General features: G+C 41.1%; 1 protein-coding gene across 15 annotated transcripts in view; it reads left to right on the forward strand.

Annotated features, from left to right (window-relative positions):
* PTPRT (protein tyrosine phosphatase receptor type T) overlaps positions 1-24625 on the forward strand; it is a 530400-nt gene that overhangs the window by 174714 nt on the left and 331061 nt on the right. For all 15 annotated transcript variants that reach the window (XM_072917006.1, XM_030288709.4, XM_030288699.4 and 12 more), the window contains exon 2: positions 18452-18577. In XM_072917006.1, coding sequence (XP_072773107.1) covers positions 18452-18577 — 126 coding nt within the window. The remainder of the gene's footprint in view (positions 1-18451; positions 18578-24625) is intronic.

Below are 24625 nucleotides of genomic sequence, written 5' to 3' on the forward strand. Positions count from 1 at the left end.
AGAAGTGAAGGCCTTTAGCTCAATAACCTGCACTCCCCCAGGTCTCTGGGGTGCTATGATCATACAGGTAATGGCAAGTTGCATATTCAGCTGGGTATATAGTTTTCACCTCTGGTATAAGGAAAAAGGATGACTATCCATTCCAGGGGACATTTTTAGGAAAGGCCTGTGATTGATGCCTTAGCCAAAAAAGATTTAAAACTCTTAGAATGCCTCAAAATGCTGGTACTGAGTGGCAGCAAATGTAATAATTTAAAGATTAAAATAAGAATATTATAGTTTAATGAAGTCTCTTTAAGTGCCTGTGGTGTGTAGGTTTCAGGCAGATCATGGGTTTTTAAAAGTCACATAGAAAAGGAACATAGTTAAAAAACTTAATAATAATTAAAAAATGTAAAAAATGGGTTGCTCAGTAAACTGCTTCCTGTATTTCCTAGAAATTTTCCTGTTGGAGTACATGAAGTCCACAAAGCTCACTGGAAACAAGTAAAGGCTTTTTTTAAGCTGTTGTAGAAAATCATGGATTAGTGGATAGAATTATGTGACTTTTGTAGGAGTCTAGAAATTTGCTGAGCTAACTGATAGTTAATCAGTTAAAACATTAAATGATTTAGTATTTTAAATAGACTAAATTCCCTGTTAGACAGGGAATGTATCTGTTCAGAGCAGCTGTGGCTGCCCCTGACCCCTGGCAGTGTCCAAGGCCAGGCTGGACAGGGCTGGGAGCAGCCTGGGACAGTGGAAGGTGTCCCTGCCATGGCAGGGGAGGGGCTGGATGGGCTTTAAGGTCCTTTCCAACCTCACCCATTATGTATTTCTATGATTTTCATGTGTTCACATCTCTTCTTTTTGAGAATAAGTAAAGGTATTACAAAATGATGTGGGGCTGGTGTTTTTTTTCTTTATTTTACTTTTAAAAATTTTTGTTTGGTTTGTTTGTTTTATTTTTGTCCTTTTTTTTTTTTTTTTTTTTCTTTCTCTCTGAGCAATCTCTTAGGAAATGTTAAGTTTTTTGCTGTGGGTGACGTCTCCTTCACTCCAACACGAATGCACTGAGCACCAGCAGAGGGAATCAGTCATGGTGCATAACTTCCACTCCTCATTGCCACATCCCTTTCAATTAGTAATAATCTTCATGATAGTCTGGTCCACTGGGATTCATCAAAATCACCTTAAAAAGGACTTGAGTTACATTTCTGTGCTTTGACAGCTTTTCTATTCCAAACAGAAAATAATAAAATAATAGCTTTGCTATTCCAAAGATTGTATAGCACCACCTCATTGTTCTATAAAACAAGGGACAGACCTAATGCTTTCACCAAGTTTCCAGGGCTTCTTTCCTGACCAAGCACTCTCAGCTGCTCTCCTCAGTGAGTTACCTGTCACCCTCGTGTTTGTACACAGATTTTTTGCACCTGTTGGTACCAGGTGTAATGCAGATCAACTCCCTGAATGTGACAGCAGAAAGAGGATAGGATCTTTCTCTAGGTCTGTAGATGAATATATCTGTTATATGTATATAAAAATTAAACTTGCAAAGCCAGGGTAAGAGCCAGAATTTCTGCTCAGTGTGTACTTCTGCAATATTTTGAAATTCTCCCAAAATTAGATAAGGTAAAAATCTAACTTTGTAGTAACTAGTAAAGGTACTTGTGAGTTACTGAGTCTAGATTATTGATGCTTCATATCAAAACAGTAATGGCAAGTTTGGGGAAGTCAAGTGGAGCTTGTTAAATGAAGGGGTTTAGAACAACTCCTCTTGTTTTTGTGTTTCTCATTTTCACCTTCTTACCTGTGAAACACTGTCAGTTTGCCAGGACTGGAAGTCAGGTTCTATTTTATAATTGCCCTGTTTAATTAGTACCAGCATATTAGTGCACTGACTTTATCTAAGATATTAAATCACATAATTGACACTTTAAATATTGTAAAGTGTCGAATTGAATCACAGAGGATTGGTCCAACAGGGCATAAATTATTTTATTTTTTTTTGCTACTGAATCTTTTAATGTTGATTGCTAAAGCTGGAGAGGTTTAATTTAAAGTGTAGGTTTTTGGAAATACTAACATAGATAAAAAGATAGAATTTAGATAAAAGATAGATAAAAGATAGAATTTACAAGGGAACTGGAACATGGATGCACTGTTTAGCTGGATGGTACCAAAAGATTGTGTGCTTGAAGTGCAGTGCCCAGGGATGGGCAGCCTGGTTTAGTGGAAGGTGTCCCTACCCAGGGATTTTGATGATCTGGATGAGCTTTAAGGTTCCTTCCAACCCAAACCATTCCAGGACTCTGTGACTGGTTTGGAAAACATAGTGTAGTAAATTTAACTCAGGTTTAATAGCATTGCTACAGACAAACAAGCTCAATGTGTGAGTCTGGGACTACCCTGGGCATTGTAAGCTTTCTATTGGACCAGACTGGAGGAATCCTAACTGATATTAAATGATAATTTTTGAAATTTTAGTTTATTTCACTGCTGCTCCAAACATAAAAACAAGGAATGTGCTCTCATAGGTAGTCACACACACAGCTGGATAAGGATAAAATTATCAGACAGGAGGAATTAGGATTTGGAAATGTGATGACATAGAAAAATGGGATGTAATTTAGCATTACAGAATGCAAGGTCGTGCATCTCAGGACTAATTAGTTTTTTTGGTTTAAGATTTGAAATCAGTTGGAAATGACAAGAAGCTGTTGGAGCATTAAAACCAGGAGATTGAGATGAGTCTGAGATGTGCTTCTGCATAGAGAATGTCTTTCTGTAGGGCAAGATGGCAAAACAGGAATGTGTTATATTATTGTAAATACAGGCGATCCTAATGGGAAGAAATGACGATGTCTGACTCAATTCAGAAGGCTGAAATATTTCTTTATTATAACTGTGCTAAAATACATTAATATGCTATATAAAAGGAGGATACTAAAACTACATACTGCTTTCTCTGACTCTAACACAACTGGTAACCCTCTCTGGAGAGTCCAGCCCCAGGTGGGTTGGATTGGCCATCAGGCTCAAACAATCCTCACCAGAATCCAATCAAGCAATCACTCCAGGTAAAAAATTCTCCAAACACATTCCACATAGGAAAAAAAAGGAGCAGAAATAGAAACTGTTTTCTCTTTCATTTCTCTTTGTGCACCCCTATGAAAAATCCTAAGAGGGAGAGAAATGTGCTGCCACATTATATAGATCAACAGCTATTTTATCTGGAGTATTCTGGAAGGTGATTCCATCTGGACAGCACAGGTACTCCTACAGAGGAGAGAAGAATCCACCACATCACAGACATAAAGAAGGGCTATAAGGAGATTGGGCATAATTGAGAATTTTTGCTATGGGGAGGCTGGAGTGTGTAGGATGCTTAATCCAGCAAAAGAGATCCTGATAAGTGCAGTGAAGGAAAACATGGAGTGCTCCAGCCACTCCAGGTTGGAAACAGAATGAACTGAGCAGGCCTTCACTGGCTGTGAGGATCCAGCAATGCCATCACAGGACTTTTGGTTCCAAGGAATAAATAACAGAGTGTGCAGGGACGGGAGGCAGTGGTTGGAACCTGCCTTAGCACCACCCTCAGCCTCGCCCTGTGTGCTTGGGGTGAGATTTCTGTACTGTGGGACCCTCACCTGGAACAATCAAACTTTTGCTACAGTGAAACTATGGTTTCACAAACTGCTGGTGCACAAAACTGGCATCCAAACTCCTCCAGAATGAAACTATTTTCTTTTCCTAAATAGCAATAAACAGTTTCACTTCTGTCCTCACCATGGGGTTTTCCAGCCATCCCAAGAAAGCTTTGGTGACATTGGCAAGCAAATAATACTCTGTGTCATTGGTAATTTTTCTCTTGAGGACACCTCATTATTTTCTCCATCATTCAATGTAGGTTAAAAATTAAAATCAGATAATTTAGCTGAGGATCTGCTAATAACTGTTGTACTTTTGACTCGAGGCACCCAGCCTGTGCTGTCACCATGAGTTCATTGTTCCCAGGGGCTGCTGTCAGTGCTGGGGAAAGAGGTCACTTTTTAATAGCTCATTTCCTTGTTTCCAGCTTGTAGTGCCATGAATCCCATGTCTGTGATAGTTCCTGCACTACAGAATTGTTGTGGCCATTAGCTCTGGATAGGTGAGGAACCTCCCAGCACAGCTGGTGCTTGTGTGAGGAGTGGGATCAGTGTAACTGTTTAAAAAGTTTGTGCTGTTTGTGCTGGGATTTGGGTCAAGTGTGCTTAGAAAGTCTCTGTTCACACTTGCCCTGCAGCTGGATGGAGGTTATCAGTGGTTGTATCATCACTTCTGAGGAAAAAGAACATTAAACCAAAGTCTGACTTACACAACTCCGGTATAATCTTTATATCTGAAACCAAGTCCACTCACTTGGATTGTTTTTAGTCTCTGTGCTAATCAAATTATATCTGCTAGTTAAATAATGTTGTGGTGGGTTTTTTTTTTTTTTTTTTTTTTTTTTTTAAATTCTATATTAATTATAGTCTCTGTTCTGGGAAATTCTATTAGTTTTCGCCACAGATGAGTGTTTTCAGATAAACAACATCTTTATTCCAGCTGGGACTTCATCATCAAGTTTATCTTAATTATCTAATCTTAAAATAGTCTTAAACTGGTAGAAAGGCTGCAGTATAGTCAAGTATCACAATTATTTCCTCCCTGTGAGACAGTGTTTTAGAATAAAAAAAAAAAAAGAAAACAAACAAACAAGCCAAAGCTGATATTGATAGTCTGGTGAGAAGTCTGTCTTGTATGAAGTGAAAATGTGATGGAGAACAGTTGTGCCTCCCGGGCACAGCCTGCCAGGCACAGTCATTTCCATGGAAAAACAATATCCTGCAGTCCCTGTCTCCTCCCTGGGGTGCTGGTTCAGCCCATGGCAGATGCTCTCCCTGCTCTCACTGTCCCATGCCAGTCCTGGCACAAGCACTGCTGTCCCCTCTGTTTCCAGCTGAACCCTGGGAAGGTGACAGCCAGGTCCCAGGCTGTGCCAAAGGTGTAGAAGTTATCCTGGGAGTTTGCGAATTCCAGAAGTGCACAGAGATCCTGAATGTCTGAGTATCAGTGAGGCTTGTCCATGGAATCACAGACTGTCCTGAGCTGGGAGGGACCCAGAGGATCCCCCAGCCCAGCCCCATCCCTGCACAGACCCCCCAGCAGCCCCACCCTGGGCACCCCTGGCAGCGCTGTCCCAACGCTCCTGGAGCTCTGGCAGGTTTGGGGATGTGCCCATCCCCTGGGGAGCCTGGGCAGTGCAGCACCATGTGGAAGGTGGGAAGCTGTTGGAGGCTGGGAATGTGTTTTGAGGAAGATCCAGCGTGTGCTTATCCTGTTGATGAGTGTTTCCAGGTGACCCCTGGCAGGTATCTGACCTGATCCAGCTTTTCTGCTGGTTTTAAGCTGACTGTGTGCAGTTCCCTGTGGTCCTTCCCTTTGGCACTCACAAGTATGTGCTGGTGAGGGATTGTGAGAGGACTCTGGGGTATGAAAAGGTGGCTTGATGCCATGATTGTTACAATAGTCTACTAAGTGCATAGATAACAAAAGGAGATGCCTGATTAGCTTCTTTTATTATTGTTTTATCTTATTTAACCTTTCAGGTCCAAGCGTTAGTACACTGAATAAAGATCAACAGAGAGGCCATAGGACAAAACCAAAGTCATAGGACCATGGTCAGAAGGGATCTTAAAGAGGGGGACAGGGACGAGTTCCACTTTTCCAGGTTGTTCCAAGCCCCATTGAACCTGGCCTTGGGTCCTTGCAGGGATCCAGGGACAGCCACAGCTTTTCTGTGCCTTGTGCCAGGGCCTCTGGCCATCTGAGTAAAAAACTTCCCCTTAATTTCTAATCTGAATCTCTTCTCCTTTATTTTTAAAATGTGCTTTCAAACATTCTTTCACTCCATCTCTCTTACATTTTTGGCTGCAATGCCTAATGTGCAGTTAGCTCAAGTATCAGTATAATTGCACTCTGGTTATAATTGGATAAGTATATTTAATACCAATTCAGTTGATCAGAAACTGAATCTAATTTCTGAATGACTTAATGTCATGATCATAATCTTTTGAAGAATCATATATTTAATAAATCAGATTCTCACACAGGCATCTTAAAATTTAAATGACTTGTATAAAAATGGACAATGAATTTATTAGAAATTTTATACCTAGTTAAGCTGTGGAGCTGAAATCTTGAGGAGGACACTTGTTAAAAATCTTTGCTTCTGAGTAGCTGCACTTTCACCTGGGGATCTGGGAATGCATTACATTTTAATGGAGTTTCCTGGGCTGTTAAATACTGTATGCAGCTATACTCACAAATATCCTTTCATCTATCAAAATCAAATGCAAAGGTGATTTATAGGACTTTGCAAGGAGGGGGATAAAGCAATATCATGCACAAGGTATTTTTCTAATTTTTAGAGATGGCATAATTCAATTTCAATTGCTTTAAAGCAAAGACAATTATCTTCTTAAATTTCTGGTAAGATGGTAAGACCTTATTTCCAGATGTAAATATCCAGTAAAGGAGCTTTTTGTGTATCTGAAGAGCACTTGTGAACTTCGACTGTTTCAGTCTAAGAAGAGCAATAAAGTTTGTCTGCAGATCTATGAACAGTGTGGGGTTTTACACCGGTTTTACAAAATCCTCCAAGATTCCTGAAAGGAAATATTGATGTACTGTCAGTGAAACAGCTTTGAAGCTTGTTTCAAATTTAGATTTTTAGAATCTGCCCTTTACTGGGCCATCTCTGCTGCACGTCCATCCTGACTGCAACAAGGGCTGGTGAGGTTGGGATAGAAAGCTCAGAGCACTTGGTTCACATGTCTCAGTGGACCAGGGATTAAAAGCTGACTGAAACCATGGTTCATGGGACAGAAAAGGGCTTCTTATTCCAAGCTGGTCATTCATTATCCTGAGAAGTGATTGCTTTTAGATTCTTTCACCTAGTGCCTTTCAAGTCTCAGAAAGAAATGTTTTAAGGATTTAATGCTTCCCGGCAGAGTTCAGGCTTGATGCTGCTTAAAAGGAATAAGAGCTGTGGACTTCAGAAAATCTGCCTTGAAAAATATTTTCCCTTGGAAATGTATTATTCTATGTTTCAGCCTTAAACTGGAGGTTATCTATAGCAAAGACAAGAATCAGGCCTTAGAAGATGGAATAGGAATAGTTTTTTCTATGTTCATTACCAACCTGGTTTTGTATAACAGGGATAGTACTGCCTGAAACTGTTCCAAAGTCAAGTGCACAGTGAAAATAAGATGTTGAAATTTTGTCCATTTTAAAGTTTGGAGTTCCTCTAAAAACGAGAACCTCAGCAGATAGTGAGCTGCTCCCACCCTGTTATTAACAAATCATTTCCCCCCGTCAGGGGATGGAGGTTGGAGTTCCTCATGGGGACTCCTTCAGCAGCACGTGGCTGCTGGGGCATTTTTGGGCCCACCTGTGACTTGTCACGGGCTGCAGGTGGCCAAGGATGTGACAGGGTAGCAGCCAGGGAGAGGAGAGAGGCTGTGATGGCCCCTTAACAAAATCTGAGCTGTCTGTAGAGATAACTGCACTCGTGCTGAGGTTACTCTGGATTTTCTCCTCATTGCCATGCTGCCCCTCATTAATAGAGAGTTTGGAATGCTGCAGCTCTGCTAAATGCACATTCTGGGTCAGGGACTGTGAGAGGAAGATTCATGGCTGTAATTAGAGAGGCACTTTGCACATATGCTTATGTAGTAGTAGGAAATTTGGTTAAACAGAAGAGGAGCTCTGTATATTTTCAAGAATTCACAAGTGCTCTAAGGCAGAGACCTATTTATTCCTGGCACGTATTTACTCTGTGTTTTTCTCTTTGGGCAATGAATTTACACAGAGGAGGCTGGAGGATAAAAGCAAGCAATTTTTTTTTTTTTCCACACTGTTTTCAGTGTGCTGCAGAGGACAGAGGGACTTCCAGGGCTTGGTGTTTGCCCCACTGCACTGGGATTCTGAACAGCAGCCTGGGTATCGCAGTGCACTGGTACATCAAGGGAGAAAATGTGGATAAAAAATGAAGAGGCAGAATAAATAAACTGAAAAAGCAATTAAAAGTCAGGTAACAAATTACTGAAATTTAAATCTGCAGCTGGCTGTCAGGGCCTCAACCATCAGTCAGCTGATGGGAGTTTACAAGAGCTCTTAGAGAGTCCAGGATTTGCCCTCCTGTTCCCAGTCTGACTCCAGGGCACCTGGAAGCAGAGCAGCTGGAGAGCCACTGTCACTTCTGGGGCTGATTGCTCCTGACACACTGAATGAAGATCATCGTTTGACTGAAAACAGTTTAAAATACATGTCTTTAAATATCCTTGACATTGCACTTTAACTGTAATTTGAAACAGTAACTGCCAGCAACAAGTGAAAGGGCATTTGGAAGAGATAACCTTGATCTGAGATATGTATAAAGTTGGAGCTGTTGGAATTGTTAGAAGTCAATAAAAGTTATTTAGACAGCCATTCTCTGGGAGTAGCTTCCAATAACAAAGTTATTAAATTTAGCATGATATACCATTGGCAAGACTCATTGCAAATTATTACCACTGTATTATTAGCCAATTAGATTTTGTTTGCTGATACTCAATAACAGACAATAGCTGTCCTTTTATCTAAATCTGATATTTAACCAGGGTGAGTTGAGCTAATACTTGTCAAGCATGGTAGCTCAAATATCAAGGAGTTTTTAGAGTCCTGGACAGTGCTACATCTTTAATTGCACATGTTCAGAAGAAATTTAAACAAAAATAATTTAAACAAAATACCAGTACTGTTTATCAAAAATCAGTGCACTTCATTAGAATCTTCTCCAGGAAAACATTTAACATTTAAACTACTGATAGTTCTTTTTGGAACTGTTTAGAATACAGATGGGATGTGTGTGTGTGTGCACATGGATGTTTTTGTCCTCATGAAGACTGTGGGTAGTTTTCTGTGAGTGCAAAAGTGAGATGCATTTTGGAAGTTCAGCACTGAGTTAATTTACTTTCCTTGGCCTCATTTGGGAAGTTAATGGAATGATTATAAAAATGCCAGTCCAATAAAAACTTAAATTCTTCTCTGAAAAGGGTATGTCTGTTCTAGTTATATTTGATTGCAACCAGATCGTGTTTAATTCTATTCTGTATTTGGTGGTGTGGCAAGGAACCAGACTTCCTACCCTTATTTAAGCCAAGACTTGTGTTTTATGACCATGAACTTTCAGTGAAACATTTCAGCTGGAAGGAGATCTTCCTCCAAACCAGGAGCCTGAGCAGCAGAACAGGGAAGGGAGAAAGACTGGAAGTTTTGTAGTTACTGTTGGAATTCCTGAAATGGTGTCTGTTGAGACAATATTTTATTCATCACCAAAGATAATGTGAGTCAGTCAACGGCTGCTTCTTGCTTGAAGTTCAAACACATTAATTTGAAGTTTGTATAAAAGCTTATTGAAAATGAGAGGCTTGCTAATGGAATATAAAATAAGTGAGAAACAGCTACTTCCAGACAGGTTTTTCTGCCTTGTAGAGCAAAAGAAGGGTGTAATTTAAGTGTGCAGCTTGAGCAGGTATCCATGTGACTGATAAAATGCTGAAATGAGAGCTCTGACTGATCAACGCTCCAGTGCAGCAGCTGAGGTAGAATTTAGTGGAAATGCACTATAAATACAATGTTGGACAAGCCTGTTAAGATCCACTGAATAATTAGCCCTAAGAATTTTCAGATACTGGAAGAAAAGCAATGTTCCCCCCCCCCTTTTTTTTTTTTTTTTTTTAAGAAACAATGAACACCCACAGATAACTTTTACTGATAAATATAACTAAGCACATCTTCAACAGTCATGGCTAACAATTTAGGGTGAATTTTTGGAATACAAAACAGGATTATTTTAGGGGAAAAAAAATTGGCCTGTGACTTAAGAAATGAATTGATGCAAAGTAAGACTTTTTTAATATTTAGTCTATAAGTATAGCAGTAAGTGTGTGTTACAAATATGTGTTTTTAAAAATAAATCTTCATTCTGTCATACTACGACTAAAGCAGGAGTCTGCTTCAATGGTGGAAAGCCATTAAATTTATAGACTGAAAGATTATTAGTTAGAATCCTGAGAAAAGTTGGTGGGGAATGTCTGTTTAAGAATCTTTTATGGGTTTGATAACCTGTGTTAATTTTACAAGTTTAATTTCCTTGGGACAAGCAAGTCTGAACCTTCTTAGCATAAATCTTGGTGTGATGCAGCAGACTGGAACTAACTGAACTTGGAAAGTCAGGGTTCTCTGAAAAGGTGTAGGGTATTAACTGACTTTTTAATAGCTTGAAAAATTAATAATTCAATCAGATTAGAGATATGTACAGATTTCTAGTATTAACTTATGCTTAAAGCAATAAAATGTTAATATTGAGCTATTGAAATAGTGACAGCTCAGCTGTCAGTAGCAAAAATGTATTCCTGGAATTAAATAAAGGACATACGTTTTTGTAAGGCAAGTTAGATGAGTCATCCTTGATTTGGACATCTAAATTGAAACAAATGACATTTAGTGTTAGTTTTAGTCCTGGGATACTTCAAAGCAGTTTCACTGATCCGTGGTGGATTATGAAGTACAGAATTAGTAATGAGTGTTTGAGCAGGTCTGGGGCTCAGTGATGAGACACAGAGGGGAAATTCAGCAAAGAGAAACCTGTAATGATGAATTTAAGGAAGAGAACTCAGCTTAAACTGACAAGTTCAGGGCATGGAGCTTAAACACTCATTCCATGCATGCCAGGATCCACGAGGCTTGCTCTGCTCCGTTGGGATTAGGAGCAGAACTGACAAACTCTGCTGGGCTCTGCTGCACGTTTGGGAGCAGCACTTCTGCAGGGAAGTTCTGGAATGAAAACTTGTTATTACTGAGAGGGCCCTTGAGGTGTTCATTGACAAAGCTTCACCTGTCTGTTACTGATGATGCTCCTTGTGGACACCACAAGTGATCCCTTACTCAGGGGAAGCAATATTTTGATTGTAGCAAGGTTCCCATGCAAGGAACCTCCAACTATTGATTTTTTTATCCCTGCATGAGGGATGTGTGTGCATGGAAACTGTGCTCAGAGCTGCTTCAAAACATGTGGGAATAGATAGGTAACACTGAACCTGCAAAGGCAGCAAGGTCACAGGTTGTATAATTGGAAAAATACTTAGAAAATCTAAAAATATATGCTGATGGTATGAGTGTCTTCCTTCATGGCTTGATAGCACTTGGAATCACAATTCCAGTTTTGAACCAAGGAGAACTTTTCTAAACTGAATTCAGGATTTTTAAGGATTATATTGATTTAGGGAAAAAAAAACCCTAAAACTCTGTACATATGTATTTTAATTCTAAAGATAAATAATTTTCATTGCTGTTTTTTAAAAAAAAGACAAGCTTTCTGCATGCTTCCCCTGCAATCTGGGTTGCCAGGGCACAGAACACACAAAAAGAATGAAATTTAGTCAACTCTAACAAAAATGCTTCAAACTTTGGCCAGGCAGTTGTTACTGGTATCTCAGAGAACTGTCACCTTCCAGAGCACAGATAAAACTATCTCTGCTTACATGGAAATTTAGCAAGACTGTGTCAAGAGTGAGATGTCAAGACAAGGAGCAGAAGTGTCTTGTGGAGGGTGAATTACTCCTCTACCATGGGGGCTGATGCTTGCAGCAGAAACCAAACCAGGTGGGATGAATTTGAGGCATCAGAGAAATCACTGATGATTGTTTCTGAACCCCGAACATCTGGATGCCTGGAGAGAAGCACTTCTGTGAGCAGCAGCAGCTGAGAAGCCTGGCAGCTGTGTTTAATGCTTGAGTGACTCACCTGAATCTGTGCAAGGTCTGAGCCCGGTTCTTAAAGAATTGCCACGAGAAAAAAATAAGTTATAAATGCTTTACTTCAGAGTTTATTCCTTCTTACACACTGGAGAATCTATTCCCCAGTTTCTCCTGGTGTGGATCCTCTGTTAGCTAATGAGGCATAAAAAATGATCAAAGCTTTCCCTGCAGTTTGAGAAGTCAGAGCATCTTTGTCTCCCTTATAGAGTCTGAGTTTAAATACACCCTGAACACATGGCACCCTTTGACTCAGTCAGGATGACTCTTTTTTTCTCTGCAGAAACCTGTTCTTTGAAAATCTGTGGTTATAGAACAAACATTTGGTTAGGATAATAAAGTACTCATTGAAATCGGCCAGTTGCAAGAGCAGGTTGATATGCATTTGATGTCTTCTGTCTTCATCTTTCTGGAAGGACTAGCAAGCACATAAAGGACTTCCCGCTCTTCCTGAGTGAGGAAATTCCAATATTCCCTGATTTATCCCATCTTAAAGCAATTCAGCACAAGCTTCATATGTATATTTTCATTCTCCATTTTCTCCCACTTCCAGAAGAATATAACAGTAAGATTTCTCAGGAATTTGCTGTATGAATTCTACAGTCTGAAAAATAAATTACAAATGGATTTTTATACAATAAATCCCACACTAGGAGTTACTTTAATGAGCCAAATGCATCTTTTCCAGCCCTGGTAAACAAGAATGCCTCTGGAAAGGATGAGAATGAATGATCAGAAACAGTGGTGGTTTAATTTGTAGAGTTTTATAGTTCATAAGCACTGCTTCATCCTAACAGTATTTGTTTCTTCCTTTACTTGCTTTTCATTTTGTGGGTTTAAGATGAAAATTGATAGAGTAAATATCAGCTCTCATGAAAGTTTCAAAAGCCATGTTTACTAAAAAGTGTTCATGCTTTCTTAACTTTTGCCCATTTGGTTGCTATTTGGGGGTTATTGTTGTTTTTATTTGTTTTGGTTTGGTTTTGTTTTAGTAAATGAGAGACATAGCTGCTTCTTTTTGGAGGAATGGTGGAGTGGATCAGTGAGACTGATGTTCTCATCGTCCCTATCCATTTCCCACTTTGGGATTGCTGTAAATGCCTGATCAAATTATATCTGCTGCTCTGCTTCCTGTGTGTGTTTAGAACCACAGGATAACCAATGAGGCTTCTCACATCAGTGTGTCTCTTTATCCCCTTTTAGAAGTATTGTGTTTTTTATCTGGTGAGTCTGTGAGAGTTTGACATTGGATGACTTTATAAAACATTCAACTAATTGGATTTGTTAAAATAAATAAATCAAACACTAATTGGAATGTGCCCTACCATTATTTTTGCTTACTGAATTAGATATTATGGCGTGAAGTTCTTTTTATCATATTTGTGCACTTATTTAAACACCCCCCTGGCACACACTTCTGCAAATTCAATTATTTATTCAAAGGAGCCATTCAATTTATGCAAGGCTGGTTTACATATAATCCAGGGGCAAGTCTCAGTAACTGATGATAGGTCTGCTCAAGATTAATTAGCATCACTCAGATGAGCAGTGGCATTGTTACAAGCCCGCAGTGTGAAACAAGGGATATTTTATCCTTCTTATGTGAGCCATTATTTGCCTCCATATGACCCTTTTCAGAAAGGGAAAAGCTTTCTTGATTAGATTTCATTTTGTGAAAAGGGTTTAACACCACCTGTGTTATCCAACAACATCAAAGCCATCTCCATTCCCTTGTTTGCCCCACTGAGCAACTGTATTTGTTTAATTTTTAGCCAAGCAGGAAAAAGGCTCCAAATATCCCAATTTCTTTTCCAAAAATCTTCATTCTTGCTAACAATTTATGAAGATCCATCACCCCATTTTGGTGATAGTGTAAATGTCATTTTCCTCAAGCTACTCTGTAGTATGTGATTGAAATGATAACATGCAGTTAATGGTGACTAAATTCATCCAGTGGTTGGTCTTCATTTCCCTTCAGCTTGAGGATTATTTTTTCAGGGTTAATGAATAGCCCTGTTCTCCCTCTAAGCAGACAGATTTCAGCCATGGATGATTTTCTTTGGGGATGGATCTAACCTCTTCCTGTCTATGTTCCATCATATTTGGGTGTTGCTCATATAAAAGTATCTGCATAGGTGGGGTGTCTTTGGAAATATTGAATATTAAGCTTATGCTGACATCACTGAAAACAACACTTCTGCTTGTTACTATTCCTACTTTAGCAAACTCCTAAAATCTCTTCATTGTTCTGAACCTGGCTGCCTGGAAGGGAAGCTACAATATCAACTTCTGCAGAAAGTGGGACCACCACTGATGTCCTTGCTTGGCAAACATGAACTCGAGTCACTGTGGCTACGTGGTTTTATCAAGGATTGGATATAAGGAAGATTTTGTTTACTGTGAAGGTTGGCAGGCCCTGGCACAGGTGCCCAGAGCAGCTGTGGCTGCCCCTGGACCCCTGGCAGTGCCCAAGGCCAGGCTGGACAGGGTTGGGAGCAGCCTGGGATGGTGGAAGGAGTCCCTGCCCATGGTGAGGGTGGCACTGGATGAGCTTTCAGATCCCTTCCAACCCAAACCATTCTGTGACTCTGTGACTGTTAAATAACCCCAAAAGCTCTGATGTTCTGCTATACTGTACTACTTTCCTGTCACTTTCTGATGTTTCTTTCCTATTCCATGATACAACATGCACTGCAACAGGGTAAAGAGGGGAGCTATTGACTTTTTGGCTCACAAGTCACTGTGCTCTGGCTCCCAGCTGAGCCTTTATTTCATTTTTAATTCTGCTCTCTGTGGACACAGCAGGCGAGCACTGTCCCCGTCTTGGCACCCAGGATTCACACAGGCAATCTGCTCATCTGAGCCCTTAAAATCAACTCCAGCTTTTTCTCCTTGTCCTCATTTTCTGCAAATTCACCTCCACATTCCAATTCTGCTGCCTCTAGTAAATTAATCCTTCTGGCTTATTGCCCTGTCACTCTGTGTTTGGAAGTTTCTCCACCAACCTTTTCTGTCTCTGAAATGTAGGTGCCTTGCTGCTGCTTTTAAGGCTCTCCATGGTCTATCCTTTCCTTTCCTATTCAGGTGTACTACAAGGTTAGCTTTGGCTTTCAGGCAAGGCACTTTAAAGCTTCCTCAGGTGTTGTCTTGTATCAGCAGATGCTCCCAATTAATTTCCACAGGTTCTCACTGTGTCCCTTTTTCAGCTCCTCACACTCCATCTTCCTCAACGAGGATAAAACCACCTGTTTAGCTGATTATGTCAGGTTATTGACAATTACATTCCCACTTCAACGAGCACTGCTGTCCCATATTTTGCTACTTAGTGCTTGTTTTGCTTCTGGGACTTTGTAGGAGCTCTCGTGCAATTTTCTCTGTGTACAGAAGACCTTGCACCACAGTTGGGCTGAGGAGAGAACGTGTTTACAATTCCTCCAAAGGAACAGCTCCCAGCCAGCCCCATCTCTGTGTGCTGAGCAGGGGGTGGGGATGGTTTGTGTCTGAATTAAAGGGAATCTAGCTGTTGGAATCTGTGGTATTGATGATTCCAAGACTGTAAAAAGTCTCTGTCTTTCTGCCCCATTGCCAAAAAAGAAGTCATAATTTGTCTGTGCTGGTTTCAAGGTTGTTTATTCTGTTTATCTCTAACATGTTCTGCTGCCCTGCCGCAGCTCTGTCCTGCAGGGCAGCGTGTGGGGCTCTGCCCTCAGTGGGATGGTACAAACATTAAATACCAGAAACTACCTGTGCTGGATTTACAATAACGTGCCAATATCTGTCACCTACGTTGAACAGTGTGTGCCCAGCCTGAACCAACAGAAAAATGCCAACACCACAGTGAAACATGGAGGGCATGAAGAAGGAGAAAAAGGACAAGACACACCCAATTTCCTCCATCTTGTCCCCTTTGAACCCCTAATCTAGAATCCTAAAATTTTACTTTTGCACCTGTGTCACACCTAATTATTACTCATATCAAACACTCAGAGCTTGTAATTCTCTTTTCCATGGACAGAGATCACAGCCAGTGTCTCTGGGGGCTCTGTCCATGGGGGTTCCTGACCCCTGCCAGGGTCCCAGGCAATCCAGGGCAGCCAGAGGGAAGCCCTGGGTTCCCACATCTAGCAAAATGAGAATGCCCCATGGAGGCTGAGAGCGCAGGATTGGATTTTGCCTCTCACTCTGCTCACTGAGATAAAGATGACTTTCATTGCTCACTCTTACACAGTCCAGGCTGCCTGGATCTTCCCTCAGAATTTTTTCAATGAGCCTGTTCAATATTTTAATTTTGAACTTTTCACCTAAAATAATTTAAGAAAAAAATAGAGAAGTGGTTTAGGTGTAAACTTGCTTGTTTTGACAGCTGGGAAGGCTTCACAAATGTGATAAATTAAAGGCAAGGATTATTTAAATATAAAATCATGACAACTCAGAAATATTTGCAGAAGCTACTGAAACAGGCAAGGTTTCAAGGGTCATAAAATCTATTAAGAGATCTAGTTATAATGAAAATATGTAATATATAAACTTTTTAATTTTTTAGGACAAGCCTTAAACTTTTTTTCAGACCTCTTTATACTTTTTTTTCAGCAACAGAGTATTTTGGGGTGTCAGGTACTCTACCCAACAAATCTTCCTAGAGTAAATGTGACTAGAAATGTTTGGTGAAGTTTTGTAGAACCATTAAAAAAAAAACCAAAAAACGGTTGCAGTTGGAGTGCACAGAGAATCATTTAACAAGAGTAAGGGATTGAGAACTATTAATGACATGAAATATATTTGTAATTGAGTTCCATAGGAACTGAGACAAAGTTTGGGATTTCCAGAGGGATGGGTAATTTGGTTGAAAATGAAAGATGGCTTTAATGTCTTCAGTGTTGGGTAACCCTTTATTGCAGAGGAACCACAGGTCAGTGATGAACCAGGTGTTTATTGTGCGAGTGCAGCTGTGGGAAGGAGGGAGGAATCAGGAATATCTCTGTCCATACAGCTCTGGTTGGTGTCAGTGATGCCTTGTGCAGGCTGCCCTAGAACAGAGACTGGACAGAGCTTAAGAATAAAGCAGGGATTTATTAAAAGGCCTCAATGGATCCACCTTGGGCAGCACAAGAGCCCAGCCAGGGCTGCACCCAAGATGAGTCAAAATGGTCCCAAAATGCACGAGCACCCACAGGGGCTCTCCCTGGGATCAGTTCTGCTCCATTTGCACCTTGGAGTTCATTGTCCCATTCCAGCTTTAGCCCAGGCAGTCCCATCCTGCTTGTTTTTCTCTCTCCAGCCCACGTTGTTTGTGCTCTTGGGGCTGAGATTTGGATCAGTTGTCCTTGGTCCCCAGCTGGAGAAGGAATTGTTTTGTCTCCCTGCTCTGTGCAGAGAGCTCACCATCCCCTCATATGAAGCTCAGAACTACACACTAAAGCAGCACAGAATCTGAAAAATATAAAAGCTTTAACCTGAGGCATCACCAGGAGCCATTGGTGCTTGGCTGGCAGAGCAAGGGAGCTTTGCCCTGAGCACTGTGCAGCCCTGGCATGTTACATGTGCCCAGTTTCTTTGGAGTACTGGGATCTGCAGAGAACAGTGATCCTTTCTTCCCTAACAGGAAACCAAATCTTTATAGACACACCTTGTCATGATTCAAGTCTAAACTGAGTTACCCAGATCCCTGATCCAGTGGATCCAGTAGTGCAATACTTTGGCAGGCTGGGCTGAGTGGAGGTGAGGAGTGCATGAGATCATAAGGGACCCCAGTGCGGGAACCTCCTAGGGAATAAACAATCTCTGTCCTTCTGTGTGACCCAAGTTTCAAAGATCTGCACTGGAATACAAAATTTCATTCCACAGTTCCTGAATTTCCCTTGATTCACAGGTGTTCAGGCAGCTGCCAATGTATTTTTGAGTGTTAACTTCTTCCAAGTATTTCAGGAATTGCAGTAAAGATCTTTCAGTCAGCAGTCTGGAAGGTGTGAATGCCAGTTGACATCTGCTGCTTCTCATTCTCTTGTTCAGAAACTACAGGGCCATGCTCAAAAGTATTGATTTGAAAGACCTTGAGGAAGCTCTGTGTGTTCATGGACTACACAGAAATTTGTGTTGTTAAGGGGACGGTTAAAGCCAGGTTAAATATAATCAAAGCTTAAAAGCAAAAAGAAGTGAGATCTTGCTGTAGGAACAGTGCTGCTGTACTTGTTTGCAATTTGCATTTCTCCTTCCTTTTCCTGATTTAAAAAAAAAAACAAAACATCTTTATTGGAGGTTCATGCAACTACTCCTGCATGGGGGTATCCTGTAGAAGTGTAGAATTGTCCTTGAAAATAACATGTTGAAATAAAGGGGGCTGATCTTAGAAACAGTAATGTGGAGGGAAGAAAACGAGGGCTTCCAGTAGATATAAAACATGGAAAGTACAAAGATATTTTTTGGACATCACCTTTGGAGCTGCATGAAAAATAATGTTTAGGAAATTAGTTTTATTTATTTTTATTTCCTTTGCAAGCTTGGGTACAAAACATCTAAGTAAAAGGCCTACCACAAAGAAAGAGAGAAAATTAACCCAGAAATGTTTTTGTTTTTCTTGGTTTTAGGTGGTTGTTCATTTGATGAGCACTACAGTAATTGTGGTTATAGCGTCGCCTTGGGAACCAATGGATTTACCTGGGAGCAGATCAATACCTGGGAAAAGCCAACAATGGATCCTGCTGTCCCAACTGGTGAGTGAGGAGCCTCATCAACAATGATGAGATGCAATTCTTGGAGAGAATCAGATATTATTGCTGTGTATGTGTGTGCTGGCTCTGGGTACACACAACAGTGGAGCAGGATTTAATTCAGTGATAAAATGTTAATTTTGTGTTCAAAATATTCTGGCAACAGAATTCATAGATGTGAGGTGGCTTTTTGCAACATTTGCTACTGGATATCCTTGAAGAATTGTTTAACATTTCTTCTTCTTATTTTGTTTCTCAGTTAGCAGAGAGGAAATGTTTTAGATATAAAACTGTAAGGTTCAGCCAGCTTTTGGCATGTTTCTGGATGAGAGAGCTATCTGGAGGTTAGCAAGCTCATACTGGACAGGCCAGAAGAAGTAAAGTCTTAAAATGTGAGGAAATATTGGACATTCCAGTTACCATTTAGCTCTCAACTGATGGTTTTAAATTCCAATTTTGAGAAAGGCAAGAAAGTTCCTAAAGAATTAGTTGTGGTAGCTAATGCTTGATTAGGCTGGGACTTGAGACAGGAGAATTTTCATATGCAAGAAAAATACTTCCTGCAGTGAGAGTTACCAGAGTTTCTAACTACTAATATGTACTCAGTATAGTACAGACTTCCATGTGATAGTTGGAATATTCTTAGCAGAGCTCATGGTGGTGATAATTTCCAAGTTTTGTTTTCCATTGGAAGTTACCATTATGCTTTATATGGGAATGAATTCTCCAGCCTTAAATTGCTGTGGATGCTTTGTTTACATTGAAAAAGAACTGGATTTAAGAAAACACTTTAAAGTTCATTAAAAATCCTACTTTGTCCATGTTGGTTGCCACCTAAAATAGCAATACAAGTCTCTTTCAGGAACACAGTGGCAAAAAGACTTCATCAGCTAAAAGACTTCATCACTCCTAAAAAAAGAAATATTTATTCTGGTTAGTGTATTGCACTGTGAGAACATGAGCTACGTGGAAGAACAGAATATAATATTGTTCAAGACATATTCTTATGCCTGTAATTATTGGGATAAGAGACTTGTAATTGCTGGCTGCCTGGAAGGACATGGTGTGGAGCTGAGACAGCAACAGCTCCCTGCCACAGCCACTGACAGACAGCCCAGACCCCATTCCTGGGTGCTGTCAGTAAAAAACAGCTCAGGAGACACCAGCCTGGCTGGGCTTCCTCCAGCACTGAAAGCTGTTTAAGTTCTGTGGGTTTTAAATCATTTTATCATTGGAAATTGCTCAGAATAGGAACCTTCAGAGTGTGTCACACTTTGGTTTGGTTGTGGCATCCCTAAAGGGGTTAACTGTGGAAGTTGCAGATTTTTAGTCCCGTCTGTAAGAGTGTATTTTATGATTCTGGATGTTGTTGTGTTTTAAATCATGGCAATTTTATCTCCGAGGCTCTTCAGATTTTGGTTAATTGTTGTGTCCTTATTTTGTGTCCTTGGTAAAAACCAAGCTGGAGAGACATGGCCAATGTTTGAGTTAACTGATCTCAGAGGGAAGGAGTAGGAATTTACACAATTTTGATTCAATTGAGAATCTGGAACAAATGGGAAGGTTTATATGGCTTGCACTGGATGAGTTTGTTAACTCCAAATGTTAAAGGAAACCCTTCCTGGCCTCCTTATGGAGGTGTTTTGTCATCTGAAATTCCCTGGAACTGTGGAGGGGTCAGCAGAAATCACAGAGCTGGAAAAGACCTCCGAGGTTATTGACTCCAACCATTATCCCATCCCCAAACCATGCTCCCACATCTCTGTGTTGTATCACCACATGTGCCACATCTCCTCATTTTATGAATTCTTCCAGGGATGGAAACTTCAGCACTTCCCTGGGCAGCTGTTCCAGTGCTTGACAGCCCTTTCAACAAAGAATTTTTTCCTAATATACAATCTAAACAGCAAAAGATAAGCAACAGCCTGGAATGGCATGATTAAAAAAAAAACCCAAAGCAACAAAGCTACCCAAAAAATCCCAACCCCAAACAAATCACTCATATACACAAAAAACCCCCATGCCAACCCCAGAACATCACAATGTAGTTTCTCTAAATACTTGTGGTTTCACCCTTTCCTTGACATCTGGTATAATGAAAAAAATATCTAGAGATACTCCAGCAGCTGCAAATGTACAAAAACCGAAAAATGCAGAAAACTTTATTGCAGTTAAGAGTCAAAGGTAAAGTAGCTATCAAGTGGGAATGTGCTGATATAGAAATACTATGTAAGAAGGTGTGAAGGAGCATGAGGGGACATGAATCAGTTCACTCACCCATGATGTGAATGACTGATGTCACAGGACTGTTCACAGAGAACAAAGGGCAAAATCAGTAGGTGGGATATCATGGGCCACAGCAAATGGGTAGAGAAGGGCCTGGTGTAACAAACCCCATGTTTTCAAGAGCTGTCCAAGACGTGCTAACCTTGGCGTAAATTGTAGTGTTCAATCAGACCCCCTGAAGCTGGTGAGATTTTTTTGGAGCTATTATTGAGAATCTGTCGCTGGCTAGAATTGTGATGTTTGTGTTGGTTACTCTTTGAAAAGCTGTTTAGTGGGAATAAAAGTTGTTTACTTAATATTCATGTAGAGGCAAAGCCAGGTGGATAAACTGAAGAACAGCATGTTCCACTCCTACAAGCAGGGACATCTTTAAAGCTGGAGTCCCAGAACACGTGATGATTGACTTTCCATTCCATTGCATTTCTCCACAGCAACTGAGAGAAGCAGGGTGTAAATCCACTGAGCTGCAGGGTGTGAGAGGTGCTAACAAAGGGGTGTTCATGGAATAAGCACCCAGAGGCACAACAGAACACACAGAGTGGTGGCAGGAGTGCCAGCAGGGCTCTGGGATGCAGTAGTGCAGATTTTTATCTTGGGACCGTATTTTAAATGCTGCCTTACTTTTATAGCTGGAAATAGGTTAAAATGCTACATTGTGGAAGTGGTAAAAACAAAAAGTGAGCAGGAATTAGGTTGGTTCAGCGACACTGAGTCAGCCTGCAGTGCTGGAAGCGTGGCCAACCCCCAGCTGCTCAGCCCTTTCCTCTGGAAAACGTTTTGGCTTTCCTAAGTACCAGCAGATCCCTTTGAATTCAACCAAGCCACAGAACTGTGTCCTCCTGAATACTAATGATGCTGTCTAGCACTTTTTAAAGTCCTTTTCACTGCTAGATCTCAGAGTGCTCTTCAAAGGAGGTCAGTACCATGAATGAGAGCCCGAGTCCCCGGAGCTGTGTAATTCTCTGCTGACACACTGCTGTAAAGGTCTCTGCCCAGGGATGTCTTTCTGGTCTTTATTTTTTTAATTAAAATGTCAAAAAGAAAAAAAAAAAAGCCAATTAAACTGCTCCATTAGCAATGTAGAAGTTTGTAGGCAATTTGTTTTACTCCATTGCCAGCAAATAAACTGTTTCCATGAATTCTGTGATTAATTCCTTAGGGCTGGAAACAGTGTTAATTGGGGGATTAAGAACCAGATGTTTGTTGTGCTGCATAAATGTTTCAAAAACGTGGAACACAGGAATGGTAGGTATCCAACCCCCAGATTTCAGTGGGACTCTGGTTCCACCTCCTTGCACAATAGCAGGAGTGATTATAACAAAATACTCTCTAACAGATGGGTGTTTACTTAAGCCTGGATACCCTCAGTGATGAGTATTCTGCAGCTTTTGGGCTGTTTGTTCCACAGTTTGACTTGTAGATTTTCTCAAACTTCCATTTTCCTTTCTGTGGCTTCAACACATTATATATTTTTTCCATTTTTGAATAGGGAGAATAAGCAGTTGTTGCTCTCTTATAACCTCTCCTATATAGTAGCATGCAGTTAAATCTTTATTCTGCAAAACTAAGTGTCATGGTTTGACGCTGGCACAATGCCAGCGCCCCATGAAAATGCAACCTACCAATCAAATGCTGTGAAATGTGATCAAGAACAGAGCAGAGCAGACTAAACTTAATAACAAAGGAAAAACTTTATTACACTACTACTAATACTATAAAGGAAAAAAAGGGAAAAAAAAAACCCACACAAAATTCAAAATGAAAACCTTCCAAAACATTCCTCCTCCCACCACCCAACGCCAACAAACCACAGCAAGACCCAGTTGGATCCTTAATCAAGTTTTCACCCTTCAATATAATCAATACTGAATCCATCGGGGAAGAGAGGAGTCCCCCTTGCACCACAGACCCCCAGGAAACACAGCTGCCACCTCTTGTGTTTCCAATGTCACACGTGGCACCGCCCAGACACACCGGCCAGTGCGACACTCTCCTCTCCATGTCACAGCGCTCTCACCACCGTGCATGGACAGAGACTGCTTATAGTGCCCCTTTAAGGATGCTTTGCCAAGGACCACCAGGAACAACAGTCCAGTATCGCATTTCGGGACTAGAGTCCCCCCATTTTCCCCTGGGGCCGAGGGTCCAAGGACAGAGATCGCCTTCTCTTCTTCTCTGAAGACGGAGGGCATCCTCACACCCTCCTCAGCTCTCTCTGTCCATTCCAAAACTGGTAGTTGCTGAAGAAGGTCTCTTGGCTCAACCAATGCATCCCCCTAAAATGCAGTCCCTCTTGAAAGAAAGAGTGGTTCAGTCTATGGTAAACAAGCAGAGTCCAGCCAAAAGCCACTCTATCATCTCCCCCCAACCTTCTTCTCTGAACATCTGAGGTCCCAGGCTGTCTCTCTTTTCTTCAAATTGAGGAGGAGTAATATTTCATAAAGCCTTCATTTCACAGGAAAGGGTTAAAATTCCCGGACTCCCCGGATGGCTGAAATCTCAGACCAGGACTCCTTCTCCTGTCTCCCACGCTGGGCATCTTCCCCCCCTTCTCCTTCTCCTCCGTCGGCAAACTCCCAGGTGTCTGCTGGCTCTCTATCTCTTTTCCCTCTAGCTTAGGGGAGGGGGAACAAAGACATCCCAGATGTTCTCCACCCTTCCGTCCGCAGGAGCTGGCCCAGCTCGGTTCCGATCCTTCACCCCCTGGCCTACCTCTGCAGGCCGCATGGCTCCTGTCCCTCACCCAGCCCGGGCTGGGGGGGGAGGTCCGTACCTTGCGATGACCGGAACCAAAGGAGAGTGAGTCCTCCTGGGAATTCCGCCTTTAACCCCTCTGTGTTCTCAGAGGCGTGTCCACCTTCAATTGGTCACCCCAAGTGTCAGTATCCAAACCTGACCCCTGACTGGATTGACCTCTTCCTTCCAAAAAAATTATTTTCTTGTGTCAAACCACAACAAGATGGGTGTTTACTTAAGCCTGAATACCCTCAGTGATGAGTATTCTGCAGCTTTTGGGCTGTTTGTTCCACAGTTTGACTTGTTGACTTGCAGAGGTTCTCAAACCTCCATTTTCCTTTCTGTGGCTTCAACGCATTATATTTTTTTTCCATTTTTGAATAGGGAGAATAAGCAGTTGTTACTCTCTTATAACCTCTCCTATATAGTAGCATGCAGTTAAATCTTTATTCTGCAGAACTAAATGTGACCCAGTCCTTTTAACCTTTGTTAATTGTCTTGTCTTCCCTGTGCCTTCAGTCATTATTTTCTCATCTTTTTGGGAATATTTGTTTGAAGTTGTGCAACCAAGCAAGGATTCAGCACTCTGCATGGCAGTGCTGGGAGGCACAAGACCAACCCAAGCCAGTCTGGGATCCTGTGAGAGCAGGACTTGAGCATTTTGTGGGTCTCTTTTGAAGCAGATGCTTGGTTAGCACAAGAAAGAAATGTGTTTAAATCAACCAGGCAAAAGTTCTGCTCTTATTTTCCGTGTCACCATTTTGCAGCATTCCAAGGAGCCAGGACCTGGCTGCTCTGGCAACAGTTGCAAGAATAATATTAATAATGAAAGTATTTAACATTTAAAGTTCAAAGTATTTTACTATCATTTGCTAATTAACTCCAATGGAGACTTAACCAGGGCTGACTAGACTGAAGTAATTACTTTAATTGTATTAAATATGATTTTATCTGATTGCAAAGGCATCATGGCTTGTGCATTTGTGCAACTGCATTCTTTGCTGTTCCCACATTTACTTTATGAAGTTT

The sequence above is a fragment of the Taeniopygia guttata genome, chromosome 20, assembly GCF_048771995.1.
Source record: "Taeniopygia guttata chromosome 20, bTaeGut7.mat, whole genome shotgun sequence".
Classification (NCBI taxonomy): domain Eukaryota; kingdom Metazoa; phylum Chordata; class Aves; order Passeriformes; family Estrildidae; genus Taeniopygia; species Taeniopygia guttata.